The sequence below is a fragment of the Citrus clementina genome, unplaced genomic scaffold (assembly GCF_000493195.1).
Source record: "Citrus clementina cultivar Clemenules unplaced genomic scaffold, Citrus_clementina_v1.0 scaffold_6, whole genome shotgun sequence".
Lineage (NCBI taxonomy): Eukaryota > Viridiplantae > Streptophyta > Magnoliopsida > Sapindales > Rutaceae > Citrus > Citrus x clementina.
Genome location: NW_006262139.1, coordinates 19264671 through 19282704, shown reverse-complemented (window position 1 = coordinate 19282704; position 18034 = coordinate 19264671). Strand labels below are relative to the sequence as shown.

The window sequence follows — 18034 nt, the reverse complement described above, 5'->3', positions numbered from 1 at the left end:
ATTCTAAAAATTATTTAAAATTTGGGGTGACCTTAGCCCTTAGACATGCAAGTGGTTTCGCTGCTAGTAGGACTGACCTCTAATGGGGTTTAAATAGGAATTCGGTTATGAGATGATGAAGTAAGGGTGGGGCACGATTCAATTTGGTTTAGCTTTTGTGGAATTGACATAAACTGAATTAACTTACCAAAAAGTATAAATTGAACCAAACATAATTGGATTCGGTTTCGGTTTGATTCGTTCTTTCATTTTTTATTTTAAAATTTTTTGATTTTTGATTTTTAATTAAACTAATCGATTTTTTTAAAATCGATTTATTTTTTGCTCAATCCATTTATTTTTTGGTCTACTATTACCTATGAATATGATCCAAGTACCCATCATATAGTTGAAACCACCGACCACAATCTTGGGGGCTGACTTAGTTATATATGCTTTTTATCGGCCTGCTACTTTCGTGCCGGTTCAAACTAATTGTTTCTTTTAGTAGAACCTATGAAAATGATGCAAGTACCCATCATATAGTTGAGACTTGACAATTTATCCATCAAAATTCATGTTTTTTTTTTTTTCTTTTTTTAGTGCATCTGTTGACTGGAAAACAAATACATAAATTTATTCCGTAACTTGTAAAATCAATAAAAAAAAAAAAGAAAAACAAAAACAGGGATCCGGATGTTATATATTATCGCTTTTATTTATTTATTTATTTTTACAATATCAACCTTTATTTTGTCGCAGTACATGCATGCATTTCGAATAACTCAGCTACTTGCCATCTTCAAAATCTATCACCACCATCAGTTGCTTAGTAGTAGCCACTAGCTAGCTAGCCAGTGTCATCCATCATGAACAAAAAAACTTTCAGAATCGACAAACATCAAACAATAATATGCTCGGATTCGGCGAAGCAAAGGCCAAAAACTGAGGATCATGCTCCAATAGAGACATTATTTTTTCATCTAATGTCACCCATGCCTCCACTGCATTATCATAATTAGCACTTCTTGTTTCCTTAAAAAATGTCAAATTTCGGAAAGAATTAGAACCGACTTCTCCAAAAATGCCGCTCCAAATTGGATTCCCCCACCCAAAATCAACTTCATTGAAACCAAATTTGACCCAACTGGAAAATGTGAAGGCTTCTAAATTTTTGTGGGCAGAGACCTCTTCGATTCTCTTTATATACTCACACACTTTTGGAAACCCTTCATCACCATGTAATGTTTTTAAGTACTCACTATTGATTTTCCCCACAGCTTGCTTCATACGTGCCACCAATCCATGCAGCTCCATTTCAGCTGCATGCTCCATATTATAAGCGGCGGTTGCCCACAGAAACAGGTTCCCAACAGAGCAGGGCGATAATCTTGGTTCTGTTAGTCTTCGAAGGTTCACCGCTTGATGCAATACAAATCGTGAACTTGCTGTTGATCTTGAAGCTAGCATGGCCGACTTCAGAATGAATGCTGACAATGCTTCAATGCGCGTTGGATTGGGAACACGTTCGCCTTTGCATTCAGACCTTAGGGTTGCTATGGCCTTCGCGTCAAACACGAATCTTCTTGTCTTGTACTTGGCTTCTCTGAACCAAATCTTTTCCATTACGGATAAATGGTGATTCGGCGAAGGGTTTTGAGGAGGGAAAATCATTGATGCCTCAGATAGGTTTTTGTACTTGACTGCTTTATGGCAAGCTCCACGAGAATTTGCAGCCCAACTTCTGAGGAAAGCACTTGTTGTGGCGCCATCATTGATCTTATGTGAGAAGGACAAGCCAAGTGCTATGCCACCACAATCAAATGTGTTCAATTGTACAGCTACTTGGGGAACTCGATCTGGATTTGGTTGGTAACGAAATGGAGGGTACGGGAGACATTGGTTCAATAGTTCCATTGGAGGGTTTTGAAGAAACTCAAACAAGTGAGTGTTCACGCGGGTTTCAATGTATGGAACTCCCTCATCATAATCGTTGATTATGAGATTGTCTCTCACTCTTCCGGCCAAAGGGTAAAAGTGTTCTAGGGTTTTTGAGAGTGACTCCTTGAGCTGCGTTGAGATTTGGGTACCCTTTAGATGTGTACTTTTCATGGGGTAAAAGAGGACGAGTGGAGCAAAAGTTGTGGGAGTGAGTTGATCTAAAAGAGAAATTCTGAATGGCTTTAAAAGATGAACATTGAGTGAAGATGGCCTCACAACTTCTCTTGAGACAATGCCAATTTCCATGTTGGTAACGTACAAATTATGAGAGAGGTTTTAGTGTACACATATAAATAGAAAAGCAATCTCCTTCTCTTCAATAACAATAAATGGATGTAGGTGCGAATGAACCGACTTCTTAAATGCAGGTCGAGTTTGGCCCAATTTAATTTCGACGGGGGTTCTGCGGGAGAAGTCAGAATCAAAATTTTTGTTTGGTGTGGCTGACATGTATTATGATGAGTTGGGATTTTTGGTTGAGAGTTAATTTGTAGGACAAATTTGCAACTCCAAAAATTAAAAATTAAAAAAAGAAGAAGCTGTTGCAGCAAAAATAACATCAATGTGTTTTAAATCTTTAAATATATGAAAATAATTTTTAAAATAATTGATATCTTATATCATCTATTCAATTATACATTAAAAGAGAATTTTACGATTTTTTCATCTCTAGAAAATCATCTATCATTCATTCTTGTAAGGAAATCATCATTCATTTAATAGATTAAATTCTCACATACATACATGTGTTCTCAAAACATTGCAAAGCCGATATTGGTAATTTCTCAATGTATTTGCATTTCACCCAACTCTAAAAATGACATTTTAAAAATTATTTAAAATTTGGGGTGTCCTTAGCCCTTAGACATGCATGTGGTTCCGCCGTTGGCAAGACTGACACCTAATGGGGTTTAAATAGAACCCAAGTTATCGGATGACGAAGTAAAGTTGGGACATGAAGCAACGGTGGGGCACAAATTTAGTTCGGTTTAATTTTTGCAGTTTGATTCTATTTTTTAATTTTAAATTTTGAAAATTTTCTATTTTTTTTTTAAATTTTTGATTTTTTAGATTAAACTAATCGATTTTTTTAAAATATAATAATCGTTAATTGGTTCGGCTCAATTTTTAAATTCAGGTTTTTGGATTTTGGCCCATCCCTACGGTGAAGGCCTTTCCACCATACCCCATTTATTGTCATTCCTAATTTTAAGGACTTGTATTCCCAATTTAAAGATCAGTATCTGTAAACTAGCTATGTTATAAAGATATAATAATAAGATTTCCTTTAGGAATATTTATTTTTCTTATCTTTTAGATTAGTTTTAATTGTTAAATAATTTTATACATGTACATAGAAATCATCCTTATATGTGGCTGAGTAATTTTTTAATTGTTTTATTTAACTATTTACTGAAATTCAAATCCTGAAAAAAAAAGATAACTAAAACCGTGTGGAAATTGTTATCTTATATAATCATATAAGATACATGATTCTTTTCTTAGTCGTTTGATGAAAATCCAACAGTTGTAAAAATATAAGATAATAAAATTATGTTATTTCTACAACCGGCTAAAAAAGAATTATATATATTATATGATCATATAAGATAACTAAAACCGTATTAAAAAATTACACGCATCTGTCTTTAGAATAATGATTTGACTTTTGTTAGTCATGAATTAAATTAACCCATCGCTTGAGACCGGCAGTCGGTGCTGCCCAACAAGTACCACACTAACCAACGGGATTATGATATTAAACTACTTATAATGGAAAACCAAACCAATCTCATAAATACGATTTGCGTGTTTTCAGCAATGAGAGTAACTGCTGACCAACATCCTCGGAAATTAAATTATTCTTTTTGGAAAATCAAAATATGTATGCTCCTCGTATTCTTATTAGTTCCTTGTTACTAATAATAAGAATATACTATTTTTTTTTCTTATTTTTTATTTGATGATTACTAGCATGAGTGTATTTATGTTCTAAAGTAATATACCAATAATTTCATCTCAACTCTCGAGTAATGTTGTGTTGTGAGGCTAATTTATTGGTTGATCAATTATATAATTCATAGCATTATTTATTATTCTATTTTACCATTTAATAAAAAAGAGTTAGGAGAAAATTAGGACTGCATTGGAATATTCGGACTCCATTTGAATTGACCATAAATACATTTGGGTTGGTCTCTTAAACATACACACAAAACAAGAGTGGAGCTTTTAAATAACTCCTCTCTAAAATCTTTATAACCCTCCTTTTAAATTGTATTTTCTAAAATTCTCAGTTTAATTTATAAAATACAAATTTATATATTAAAAATTATTTTCTCATAAAATTTTATCTTAAAAAGTATTTTTACAATTTTTATTTATAAAATACATACAAATCCTGAAATCTTAATTATTTTTTAATAACGTATATTTTATCTTCATAACTCTAACCTCTTATAATTTTTTCAATTAAAGTTTAAGATGTAAACATAAATTATGAAATAGGATGGTTGTTAAGAATTTGTTAAAAGAATAAATTATTTAAGTATTTAATTGAATTCCTATTCGAAATAAAAAAAATTAATTAATTTATCTTTAATTATTTAGATAATTTCCACCAAAGATAAGTTTTACGTGGAATTTTGAGTGGTGTAAAAGAATCTACTCAAAGAACAAATAAGTGCCTGTAAAGTTGTTGAAGACAAACAAATCACAGCCGTCCAATTAAACATAGTGATAATCGTCGGATTTGCCAAAGTGAAAATTTGAAAACGACATGTTTCGCACGATCAAAATGACCGCCACGGCCACACCGCAAAATTCTTTAAATTAGAATCTGTCAAACAATGGTTAGAACCACTCCCTCATATTTGTGAGGGAAGGGATTCGAGTCCCTGTAGGTGTATTACAAAAATTTAATTAAATATTTTTATTTGGAGCTACTGAACTTAAGTAAAGATAATTTTTTTTTTAGGAGTGGAGTTAGACGTCCCTTGAATATTTGAGAGGGTTAAAAAATCTAAGCGGTTCGAGCCCCCGCAGGTGTATTACATAAATTTAATTAAATGTTTTTCTTTGGAGCTACAGAACTTAAGTGAAAATAATTTTTTTTCTAGGAGTGGAGTTAAACGTCCCTCGAATATTTGAGAGGGTTAAAAAATCTGAGCGGTGTCATATCAGAGTTGATGCATGAGTAATAGTTCTCTTAAAAAAAAAAAGAATCTATCAAACAATTATTATGATTAAATTATTAATTTCATATTTAGGTGTTAGATTAGATTGGTCAACCTTCTTCTAGTAGCCAAAATAAATAATAATAATAATAATACTAATAATAATTAATCGAAAATCTTTGATGTGCTCATATTTGGTCAATGGTCAACTTTGTGTCGCGGGCATGTTTTGGGAGAGCTACCATCCTTCCTCGAAATATCGTGTCATGTGATCATTTGGAAGTATATTTACAAGTAAAACCCTTTATAAATCTAAATGTACAAATTATGTGTGTGTGTGTGTATATATATATATATATATATATATTTCACATTTTAATATGAGCTATTAAGTTCATAAACCAAGTAAGTAATAATATTTTATAATGAAACTGGATAAAATAGGTATTGTGAATGAATGGATCAAAGGGAATTTTTTTTTTCTCAAGGAAAAATTAAAAAAAAAATTGGGATCAAAGTATTTAAATGTTTGTCCTTTTTATTTACGCGTCGCTGGCTGACTTTACTTTGCCACCTAAATCCAGCGGAAGCCCAACCCATGGCTCACGCTTCTCATTATTGAAAAACAATATTAATAACGAGTAACGGACAATAAAATATTCGGAAAATAATAAAATTAAAAATGAGACTGTGTCGTATAGGTCCTTAAATGTTTACCTTTTACGGATTAGAGCTATCTTATGTATTTTTGTTAAACATTTCCTTACTCTATTATTTTTAGTATGTGATGTTCATCTGTGATATCATCCATCAAAATGATATATAAATATAATAAATTGATAGTTTTTTTTTAGGAGAACTATTGCTAATGATATTTACACCATACAAATTACTAAGACCAGTTTACATCAACTTTAATATGGCACCGTTAAGATTTTTTTAACTCTCTCAAATATTCGAGGGACGTCCAACTCCCATTCTGGGAGAAAGACTGCCTTCACTTAAGTTCTGGGGCTCCAATAAATGAAATTTAAATTAAACCCTTACAATGCGTCTACAGGGGCTCGAACTCTAGCCACTTGGGCTTAGCCCAAGTGGTTTAATAAATTGATAGTTAGTATAATGAAATTCACTTAAAAAAAATTTTAAAGAAAAATTCACTTAAGGTAACTCTAATTAAGGTTTTGATTCTCAATTTTATTAATGGCACATACTCGAGTTCTCATGAAAATTTAAATTATTTAATATTTTATTTTTCACAAATATTGATGGAGATAGATTTTTTTAAAAAATATTAGTGAGAACATAATTATAAGCTAATCTCAGAGGATTTTTTTTAGTTGTAGTAACAATCTATTTGGATTGTTAATAAATTTTATATTTTCAATATTAAATTTAACTAAATGCAAATTTTAACATGATAAATTCTACCCAACAAGTGGGGAGACCTCTATGCAATATTAAGTGACATCAACATATCTATTTATTTTTTTTAAAGTGACACCAACATATGATATTTTAAAGTTGATATCATACAATGTATATAAAAAAAGAAAAAGGAAAAAACTTGGTATCATACGCAATTACACATACAGTAAGTTTGATCATCACAGAAAGCCAGAAGCAGGGGCCACCGGACAAGTAGGGATGGCAATGGGGAGGGGAGGGGAGGGGACCAATCTCTCCATACCCATCCCCGATATTTTGCGTATGTCCCCGTCCTCTCCCCGTCCCCATCAGAATTGCTTGAGAGAATCCCCATCCCCTCCTCGAATAATAACAGGGGATCCTCGAGGGTCCCCGGTCCCCGGTCCCCGAATAATTAATAGTCTAATATATTTTTTATTTTTGATTTTAAATTAATCATATTAAAATAAAAAATTCAGATAAAAATAAAGTTTAAAATATATCTTACATTAATATTGATCCATTACAAAGTCACATTCAAAATATAAATTATTAAAATAATTATCTTTGTCAATATCTCAATCTTCATAATCCTACAATAAAAAGAAAAAAAATTATTTTTTATAACGGTAATAAAATAAATGAAATAAATGTAGATACTTAATTAATATTTTTAATAAAACTATTTACCTCCTGCTCGTCCTGCTCCTCCTGTTCTTCCTCGAGAAATGTGGCAAATTGAGAGATAGCCTCAGATTTCAAACCTAAAATAATGAAAATGATATAAGTAACGTAACTTATAAGTGTAAATATTAATAACTGTATAATATAATTACAATGTAAAATAAACTCATACTGCTATTGTAAGCTCGTAACCAACTTTGACAGCACATTAAAGCCTCTAATGTGCTTGGATGAAGTTTGTTACGGTGTGAGCTCACAACTCTACCACCGGTGCTAAAAGCTGATTCAAAAGCAACTGTTGTAATTGGAATTGCCAAAATATCTCTAGCAATTTGAGCTAATGTAGGATACTTATTAGCATTTGTTTTCCACCAACTCAAAATATTAAAATCTTCCAACCGGGGTATAACTTTTTCATCCAAATATGAATCTAATTCATCTGCAACAACTGCACAATCTCCATTGTTTACATAATCATCAAAACCTGTCATCCATTTGGTTGCTTTCTTATAAGAATCCCCTGTAGATCTAGTAGAAGAACTACTACCAGTATAATCAAAGCAATAAACAGTTGGTGAAAACTTCAATTGATACTCTTCCACTAATTCCCGGCAAAGGGTGACCACTTTCCCAACATACAACTCTTTAACACCACCATAAACCATAGAAAAGTAATATTCAATGAACTTCTTTTTATACCTTGGATCAAAGATACATGTCACACCCAAAATTCCACTCATATCTTGCCAATATTTATAATTTTGTTATTTATTTATTAGTAATTTTAAAAATAAAAATAAAATTAAAAATTAAAATGGGGAAATGGGTAGGGGATGGGGATTCCACCTCATCCCCGTCCCCTCCCTGAATAAAAAATTGGGTAAAAAATTTTCCCCATCCCCTCCCCGAATAAAAAATTGGGTATAAAATTATCTCCGTACCCTCCCCGAATGGGGAAAATCCCCGAGGGTACCCGTCCCCGTGGGGATTTTTGCCATCCCTACGGACAAGGGATTTACATAACAAAAATTGTAAATATAAGTCTTAATTCGATAAAACATAAAACTGAGGGTACCTATTGATTAAATACCGAACTGAAATTCGTTCTTCTTCCTCGTAGTGGACCTTGGACGTTCGGCCAAGACAATTCAAACAAAGATTTCTATTTTTTCTCTGTATATTCAAAATCACTCTCTCTAAAGTCTTCTTCCTTTTGATTTTTGATCCCTCTCTCATTGAAGAGGGAAGAAGATAAAATGGAGAGCGTATTAGCAGCGTGGCAAGTGGCGACCTTAGGTGGGATTGTGTCGTGGATTATGATATCTTCATGTCTAAATGTGACTCAAAAGCTCAGATCTTTGCTGCAGCCTTGGGTGACTCACTATGTCATCATTGGCACCCCTTTCATTCTCCAGATCCAGGTCTCAAGATTCTTTCCACCAAATTGAACAATACCCATATTCCAAAATTTGATTTTTTTCATTGTATGTTGACTTTAATAGAGTTTTGCTTTTGTGGGTTTGTGCAGAAATACCAGCATAAGTTTTTGGATTCTCTGTTTTCTGGCTTGTCTTGCGTTGTTTCAGTGCCATTTTACACTGGATTTTTGCCTGTGGTCTTCTGGGTATGTTTTCTTTTTCATCTATTTGTGCTAAGGCTTGATTTATGTTCATGTTGTGATTTAAATTCTTTTTTTTTTTGTTTTATTGTAGAGCGGGCATGTGAAACTGGCTCGGCACATGACTCTTTTGATGGCCTTTTGTGATTATTTGGGGAACACTATAAAGGTATTTAATTTATTAGTTACGTGATGTTCACAGTTTTTCAATTTTGATTGTAAGACTGAAATTGAAGTCATGAAGCTAGTTCTTTTGTTTTTGTTTGGTGTTGTGTTTTATATAGGATACAGTATCAGCTCCTAGACCAAGTTGCCCTCCTGTGAGGAGAGTAACTGCCACAAAAGATGAGAAAGAGAATGCCTTGGAATATGGATTGCCTTCTTCTCACACTCTCAATACAGTTTGCTTAGCAGGGTACTCATGATTCCTTCTCGTGTTCACTTTTTCCTGTGCAATTCTTTTCTTTTCCTTCATACTATATACTGAAATTTACTGGGCAATGCCGTGAGTGCCGCAGGAATTTGAGGTATTGAGTTCTAGAGCAGTCTCGAAATGAGGTGTTGTGAAAAAGGCTTAATAGAAAGTAAAGTAGTTATAGTTATTCAAGCTGGTTTCAGAATATGTTAAAATGAAAATGAAGTCGTATTCCTCGGCACTTTAAAGCATATGGTGTATGCATCTTTCACCAAGTTCCTAATTCTTACACATTAACATAGCTCATGTTTTCCAAGTTGCTAAAGTAGTTTCCTCCAAGGAATTCCAAGTTGTGAGGATACAAAGCTGAGCATATATATTTAATTGATAAGTTGTCAGTTGGTAGATATTCTTTATTGAATATCAGTAGTAAATTGTTCTGAAAGTATGTGCATCAATTTGGAGGACGCTAGTTAAATGACTTTCCTTCCACTTTAGCATTCTAGAGTTTATGCTTTGCACTAATTGTTTCTTTTCGGGCTTGTATTCCAGATATCTTTTGCACTATGTCCTATCTTATTCCCAAAATAATTATGCCGTTACTCAGTTTGCTGGAGTTGCCCTTCTTTGCTTGCTTGTGGGCCTCATTGCTGTAGGTAGGTTTAACTTTGTTTAAGAAATCAGCGGCATTGTTAATTTTCGTATTGGAAATTCCTTTACTGAAATAGTGTTTTCTTGGTAGGAAGAATTTACCTTGGCATGCACAGTTTGGTTGACATCATTGCCGGGCTGGCTTTAGGATTGGCGGTCCTTGCATTTTGGCTTACTGTTCATGAATATGTTGACAACTTCATTATCTCAGGACACAATGGTAGGCGTAGTTTTGGTTAGAACGCTCTTGATTTCAAATTATGATTATCTGTGGAATTTGGTCATATTTGAACTGAAATGTCATTAATTGCATCCAGAAATCAAAGCTGCAGTTCATCTTGTTTTAGTGTGTCTTCTTATTCTGCAACATTATTTCTCTTGCAGTTTTATCTTTTTGGTCTGCCCTCAGCTTCCTGTTGCTCTTTGCTTATCCAACCCCAGAGCTTCCGACTCCAAGCTTTGAGTTCCATACAGCCTTTAATGGAGTCACATTGGGAATTGTAAGCACTTGTTCACTCATTTGCCTTTGAAATCATGCTTAGCTGAACTCTAATTTTACTCTCTTCATAATTCATCTGAAACATTTGAAGAAATGGTACGTGGTGATGTTTCTGTTCATTCTCATCTCTTCAAATTTTATTACTTACTGATCTTGAATTAACTATGAGCCCAATGTCAGTTGTTGGTGGAAGGCCATCTTCTAGAACCAGCAAAATTGATGGAATCATTGAATGTTCAATTTAGTTCTTGGTGCCAAAAACTTTTCTCAAGTCCTGGCTTCCTAGAACATTTCCTTTAATTCCAGGAAATATTTTATCTAAACTCATACATAGTACTAATAGTTGGTCTTTTATGCATATTACTTTAAATACCATCCATTAATGTTTGCTAAGTTTTATTTTTGCATTTGTTTATTATATATGTCATGTTATCTAATAAAGAAAGGGGAAGAACTTGTGCATACATGCATTCATGATTAAGTTTCATAAACTAAAGTGGCAATTTTGTGCAGGTGGCTGGAGTCCACCTTACGTACTACCAGTTCCACCATGAAGCGGCTCCACTCATCTTTAGCCCACAACTGTCAATCCCTGCCTTTGTAGGAAGAATTCTTGTGGGAATGCCAACAATACTTCTTGTGAAGTTCTGTAGCAAGGCTCTTGCAAAATGGATTGTTCCTGTAATATCAAACACCTTGGGCATCCCAATAAAGTCAACCAGCTACATCCCCATGCTTAATGCACCAGTCAAGGGAAAGGAATCGGATAAGATTAAGCAATCAAGTTATGCCCAAAAATTATTCTTTTTCTCCGGACAGGACATTTTTGATGTTGACACCGGCATTAGGTTCCTTCAATATGCAGGCCTTGCATGGTCAGTGGTAGACCTTGCTCCATCAGTTTTCGCTCACTTGAGATTATAATGCATGCTTGTGGACGGTGGTTCCACGACATGATGAGTATAAATTTACTAAGTCCCTGGCAGGTAATCTATATACTGTTAATTCTGTAAATCACATTCAAACGTTTAGTTAGAGTAATCCATTTTTACTGGTCATATTCTTTTGCTATTTGTAGTTACTATTATTGTTCTAGTAAATAGTTATCATTGGCTACGGTGAGACCAGAGGCTGTATATATTAGAGCTGTCTGTGTTGTAGAATATTAATTAGAAATTGCGCAAAATATTCAAAAAACAAGTGGTTATTGACTATTTTGATTCCTTTGTGGGCTAAAAATTTCCAAATTCACAAGTGTAATCTTTGAATAAATTTTCCTTTTAAGATTGAATACGAACAATTAATGTCAACATTTGAATGATCAATAGACAACAGCCAAAAAATAAACGGTAAGTAAAAAATAAAAAGGAAAAATAGTTTAATGTCAACAAAAGAATAAAAATAAAAAATAAAAAAAAGGAACGACCAACAGAAACTGCCTGAAAAGTGAACAATATCAAGCACTAGTGTCGTGTCAATGATATTAAGGGAAGAACAAAAAAGGTTAAAGCACTCAATAGATATGGGATTCTTTTATTTCCCAACCAAAATCAAATGAGAATTAAGGCTAGGAAAATACGAGAAAAGAAGAGGGATGGTGGGGGGAACAGTTGAACGCAAAAGAAAATTAAAAACGAATATCTACATAATTAGTACATTTCTGACATCGTCAATTGGTCATCACCTAGGCAATATCCCCAGCAGAGTTCTGAAAACGCTTTCAAGTGTAAAACGGATAGAAGGGCATCTAACCACCGTAGCTCACGTTCTTTTTTGGACACATTACCACCCAAAAAAAAAAAAAAAGCACGCAGAGGATTAATGGAGGATCCACAGTTGCCCGACTGGTACACAATGAGGGGAGGAGAAGCAAGTGAAATGAATCAGTATGACACAAAGGCAGCTTCACAGGAAGTAATCAGGTGTTCTCCGTGTAACATCTGGTTCTCCTCTCCTAGGAGCTGGCTCAAACTGTAACAAGACAAAGTTTATTAAGTTTTACGCAAGTACAAATGCATCATCAGAATATAGCAATAAGGGCTGCACTTTCAAGTTTTAGGGGAAACAGAAGAGAGGAATACCTGAATGAACGTGTGGCTCCTACAGTCATCAACTTCCAAGATAGAAGCCATGTTGCCACAGCGATAACAATAGTTAGGTGCGCTAAATATAGTAACAACCTTTTGTTCCTGCACCAAGGAATCATTGTGATAATACATATAATATTCTTTTATCAAAGGGAAAAAGATTATTATCTGGTAAGTATCTGAAAGTCAAATATTACATGCGCCCAATTAAATCCATCCATGACCAGTTGATGAGCTCTAGCAATCAATTTTAAGTTGTTTGTATGATTGAATTGTTCAGATATGTCCTGCAAACAGAATCCAACAGTTAAGATAGACAATTGAAGAATAAGTGCAATTACCATTAAAAACATCAATGAGAGCTAACTTTGAATAACAAAAGGTAGAAATTCAGAGTACAGTACCTGGCCAAAAGTATATCCAGCACCACGAGGTGAGATACCCCAACCACATCTATCATCTGGGTCAGACCATAACAAATCACACATGGGCCCTTCATGAGGAACCTCTTGAACACGATCAAAGTTCCTGATATTATCAAGTGTTTCAATTGAAGGGGACAGCCCACCATGCAGACAGAATATTTCTGACTCTACCTACACATGAAAACATAGAACTTTAGCAACAGTTAAATAACCTTTTGACTACCAGCATAAAAAAAAGGGGTTCCTTACAACTGATTAGAATCACATTTTTTATTCACCAATATAAAATTAAAAAAATTAATTTTGGAAGCTAAGCAGCCACCCAGCATCATAATAGCAATATATTTAAGATTCCTACCCTACTGGAAATGGAGAATTTGCAGTGTGTTCCTTAAAATTAAATCCTGGTATTTCTCAATTCTTATGATCGGAAAATAATGTGATAACATAAAAGTCCTAGTGGAATCCATAACGAAATTCAGAAGTTACAACCACTATACATAAAAACACTTGCGCAGAAGTGAGCTGAGTCATGACAAAGGTAAACTCAGAACCACATCCGCCCCATCCAATACGAATTAAAGCTAAGCAAACATCTATATCAAACAATTAAAATGCATAAGGGCTAAGGTAGGTGCACTAACTGTTGCTTCCTTGTATTTACTTCATTTATAACTTTCAACCAAAATGGCTAGCATCAAATTTTACTTCCACTTACCAAGGCAGTCAACGGAAAGTAGTCAAAAAGGTCAGTAAAAATCTTCCAAATGTTAGCATTGCCATACCTGTAAATAAACCGTAATGAGATAATTCTTTGCAGCTGAACAGCATAAACTATGTTAGTTGCACATTTAAGTCCATATAATCATGGAGATGATGCATTCCAATAGGAATTCAATCCAACACGAAGGAGCCAATATCTCAGCATCAAAGAAATAACAAACTAAGTATGAAGTCTTTAGTAATAAAATTCTTTGCAGCAATGTATTACAAATGGAATTCCCAAGGGTGATAAAGGAAAAGTTGAAAAATAAATTACCCTTTCTGCCACTCTGCAGAAAAGTTGATGTAAGTATACTGTTATAAAAGCAGTACTGCATCAATGATAGCAAGCTTGAGTGACATCTTACAGGAGTTTTCAACTTGCAAGTATAATGTTATCTTAATTTGAATAGAGAATACGTTTTGACAAACTGATGAACTGGAAGTTATCCAGAAAATAACTTTGCAGCAAAAATCAAGACATGATTTTCATTATGATCTCTTAAATAAAGTTTGAGCGTAGAGAACTCACTTCCGTAGACATTCATCATAGAATCCATAAACTTGAGTAATCTGTAGCAGATTAAATGAAAGCAATATTTAGTTTATTCATTGAACAGTCTACAGATCCAATAATTCGACAGTGTACCAATTAAACCACAATTATGTAAAATAAAAATTAATAAAGTAGAATAAATTCCGATGAACAAAATAAGACTCCCGCTCAATTTCAAAGACCATATCTCTACACTATGAATAGCACAGTAGACAGGATTTACTGAGATTATAGATTCACCCCAAATAAAAAAAAAAAAAAAAAAGGACTTTTAACAGAGAAAATGAAAGCAGAAAGAAAAGGTTGCAAGAGTGAACCTGACGACTCTCATGGTTTCCTCTAAGAATAGTGATCCGCTGAGGATACCGCACCTTCAAGGCCACTAAGAGCTGTATGAACACCCAACTCAGAATCAATAAGTAACTTCAGGTGCAACACTAAGGAAATTACCAGTAAAGCAATCAAATAAATCCAAAATTCTCTCTCCAAAACCAAAATCAACAGATAAGAGCTGTGGAAAACATATTTTTCAAAATAGTACTGAGGAATTTCAGTATCCATAAAAAGCCACGAATAAGATTCATAAACACCACTCCATATTGACATCCAATGAAGCTGCTATACTGAAAATATAAAGGTGTCAGCATTCCTAAGTGCAACATTTTATGCCAAGTAATACATCATCCCAAGGCAGACAACACGAAGACTAAGAGGAAGTGAGGAGAGGAAGGATAAGAACTAAGGTTTGATAAATCAATCACAGCGTTTTTTGATTGTAGAAGACTACCACTCCAAACGGATAAAAGGCTAATTAAACCAATTTTATCAGCTGGTGGTACTAATTTTGACACTTGTAGATGTTATATAGTACTAATATTTATAATAACATGGAAAAGATACTCTGACATTAAATGTAACATACCGTAACTGTTTCAACAGAATAATACCCACGGTCCACATAATCTCCCATAAACAAGTAATTGGTATCTGGACACTGCCAATTTAAAATAAAGATCAGATTTTAATCAATATGAAGGAAGTTCAAGAAAAAATCAACACAGTATCCTATCCTAAAGCAGACAAGTAAAGCATGAAGGAGAAAACCAAAAGGCAGTCTTTAAATCAGGATGTATAGCAGCTATTAAGTAGTGAGAGTTCCATTAAAAGCATTATTCATGATGGATTTTCAGAAAGTCAATTAACATAAATCAAATCAAAATGGTACCATTTTGACTCACCTCTTGAGGACACTTTCCAACAAAATAAAAGATGATAAAATACACACAGAAACCCTAAAACAGAAAACTAAATACAAAAATAGTCATAGTCAAAACTGATACCTTCCCGCCAATTTGAAAAAGTTCTGCAAGATCATGAAACTGCCCATGAATATCGCCACAAATTGTCACTGGACTTTTCACAGGCTGAGATACAAAAGAAGGGAGAAAATATCAATGCTTCAGCATTTCAACATAAGAGTATAACATCTACAGAGTGGTGAAATACGAGAAAAGAAAAGGAGGACAACAATTACACTGAGACCGGGATTTCAGAACCAAGATAATAAATTTCCAACTGAAGGCAACCAACAGTAGAGTATCTAGTTCCAAAGAAGATGCCTATCTTTCCCAAGATTATGAATAATACCACCACAGGTAAGCTTCTTAGAAACCAAAGATGTGAAAAAAAAAAAAAAAAGATGTTATGTTTAAAAGTAATAAAAGGGTTCAACCTGTACATTGCTTTCTTCCATCAATATCTCCTTAGCCTTCTCGCATAATGCTTTAACCTACAGAACAGTAAATCAAATCAAATATGATTACTAATCCACCTCAGCTGCATTATGAATTGCGAGACTGACAACACACTTTGACAACATAACACAAGATAGGTCCCTTTATAGCATTGCAAGGATAGTGGATACATTGTTGGTAAATATTAGTTCCCATTTAAATGTTGATATTTCACAAACACTTTAGTTTTCAAGCTTCCAGAATTAAGCAAAAACACTGAAATTACAAGATGTGATTCACTGTTTCCTTCTTTGCGAATTATCCTCAAGCCATCATTGTTATATCACGACAAAAAATAGCAACTCATACAAATCTTGTTCTTTTGCCAATACAAATACCTAAAACAGATCAATGATTGAGATCTGAAGTATCCGTCCGCTATAAACCCTAAATCCAATAATACCTAATTGCAAGGACCTTTATTCGTATTTTTTTATACTTAATACTTCCATTTTTGTACAAGAAATGGATAATTTCATTTTCTAACTCCTGATACTCAACAAAGATTTTTCAAGTTTCTGATAATCAATCAAATATTGGCTGATCAGATTAATTGAAATTGCGAGCGTTAATTGGAAGGAACCTGTGGTTCGGAGAGAGGCTTGCACTGCATGAGCTGCGAGATCTGCTCGTCGAGGTCGGTGGTCGTGTCAGTGGATAACGAATTTGCGCCCATCTTTGATTCTCGAATCCTAAACCGAATCGGGATAACGGTGTCCGGATTAGGGATATCCCTAACCCTAGAGTGAGATCAGAGAGTTTCGTTTGTGTGATTCTTCAGTCTTGTGTAGCGGAGCCGACGAAGTCGAAATGAGAGCGCGCGTGGACAAGAGAGCGAGTGAGCGCGTTGTGCTTTATTTCACAAAATGAAACGAACAAACAAAGAAAATGAAACTGGTGGCCAGGTGGGTCACAGCTGTACACGTGCATTCATACGTCGACGTATCATTTACCTGGATGGCTGGATAAACGGAATTGAAGTGGGTTAGTCGTTTATCGTTTTAGCCCGGCCCAATCATTAAAACAGAATTTATTTGTGATAAAATCTTATAAATTAGGGAGAAAATAATAAATGAATGGCTATAACGTTAACAAACTTATTTCATTTAGTTAGTTAAAAATTTTACTAGAATGAATCATGCACCAGTAATAATTATTAGTCTCGGACAATGTGAGAAACATATAACGCAAATACACAACGCATAAAATAACATATGTTGTATTGTTGTTACATTATAGTACAGAATTTATATTTTAACCTTCATGGCATTTACCCGCTTTCACCATAATTCTCAAATCATCGTTACCTAATCATCGTGTGCGAAAGTATTACTTACATCGTCAATTCATCATTATCATTTTTGTTTGATAGTTACATATTTTTATTAGAGTTGGTAAAATTTGACATGACCCAATTATTTGGCAAGAACACGACACGAATACATGAGTACAGTTGTCAAATTTAACAAGATTATTAAATGGGTCGGGTCCAAGTTGACACATTTTTTTTCGTGTTGGGTTAAAGTTAAAGTAAAAGTTCTTAATTTATTTATCTGATCAATAACACGATTATATTTTCTATTCAAAATTAATTTATAGGTTCTTATCATCAAAACTCAAATATTGGATATGATTCTCTCTCTCTCTCCCTCTCTCTTTAGAATAAACATATACATAATATTTCATTTATAAAATTTTATTTAAATTTAGAACTTCAATAATATAAACGTGTAAAATATTGGTAGACATTTATATTTTATAATATCGATAAATTATGTGTGTGTGTGTGTGTGTGTGTGTGTATTAAGTGGGTTATCAAATAATCCGTTTATTTTTCATATCATGTTAAGGTCTTAATATTTTACCATAATTATTAAATAAGTCTTATTTCGGTCGACTTAAATTTGACACGATATGAAACTGATACAACATGAACACAACTCAATAACCCATTTTGCATGTTTTAGTTTTCACATTTGTA

At 33.7% G+C, this 18034-nt stretch overlaps 3 protein-coding genes across 7 annotated transcripts; 1 reads left to right on the top strand and 2 right to left on the bottom strand.

Annotated features, from left to right (window-relative positions):
- Nucleotides 1-864: 864 nt before the first annotated feature.
- Nucleotides 865-2226, bottom strand: LOC18038211 (vinorine synthase). The gene has a single exon (XM_006429881.2). The coding sequence runs from the start codon at nucleotides 2224-2226 to the stop codon at nucleotides 865-867; it is 1362 nt and encodes a 453-aa protein (XP_006429944.1).
- A 6109-nt stretch (nucleotides 2227-8335) lies between these two features.
- On the top strand, nucleotides 8336-11575 carry LOC18038902 (lipid phosphate phosphatase delta). Of its 2 annotated transcripts, XM_006429880.2 has the most exons (8): nucleotides 8336-8668; nucleotides 8776-8871; nucleotides 8960-9034; nucleotides 9150-9280; nucleotides 9833-9936; nucleotides 10023-10151; nucleotides 10316-10431; nucleotides 10944-11575. In XM_006429880.2, exons 1-8 carry the CDS (start codon nucleotides 8504-8506, stop codon nucleotides 11352-11354), a joined length of 1227 nt encoding a protein of 408 aa, XP_006429943.1. In that variant the 5' UTR covers nucleotides 8336-8503; the 3' UTR covers nucleotides 11355-11575. The 2 variants fall into 2 exon arrangements, with proteins under 2 accessions (XP_006429943.1, XP_024038452.1); XM_024182684.1 differs by lacking the exon at nucleotides 9833-9936 and having other exon boundaries at nucleotides 10027-10151.
- Nucleotides 11576-11839: 264 nt separating this feature from the next.
- LOC18038514 (serine/threonine-protein phosphatase PP2A-4 catalytic subunit) lies at nucleotides 11840-16897 on the bottom strand. 4 transcript variants are annotated; one of them, XM_006429878.2, is made up of 11 exons: nucleotides 16637-16897; nucleotides 15993-16049; nucleotides 15601-15684; nucleotides 15183-15254; nucleotides 14578-14649; nucleotides 14237-14277; nucleotides 13661-13727; nucleotides 12922-13113; nucleotides 12715-12804; nucleotides 12512-12619; nucleotides 11840-12401 (listed from the first exon to the last, which is right to left on the bottom strand). In XM_006429878.2, the coding sequence occupies exons 1-11, from the start codon at nucleotides 16727-16729 to the stop codon at nucleotides 12336-12338; spliced, it is 942 nt and encodes a 313-aa protein (XP_006429941.1). In that variant the 5' UTR covers nucleotides 16730-16897; the 3' UTR covers nucleotides 11840-12335. The 4 variants fall into 4 exon arrangements, 3 of the variants coding, with proteins under 3 accessions (XP_006429941.1, XP_024037658.1, XP_024037660.1); XM_024181890.1 differs by lacking the exon at nucleotides 15183-15254; XR_002904872.1 differs by lacking the exon at nucleotides 11840-12401 and having other exon boundaries at nucleotides 12532-12619; nucleotides 12922-13109.
- Between the last annotated feature and the right edge of the window lie 1137 nt (nucleotides 16898-18034).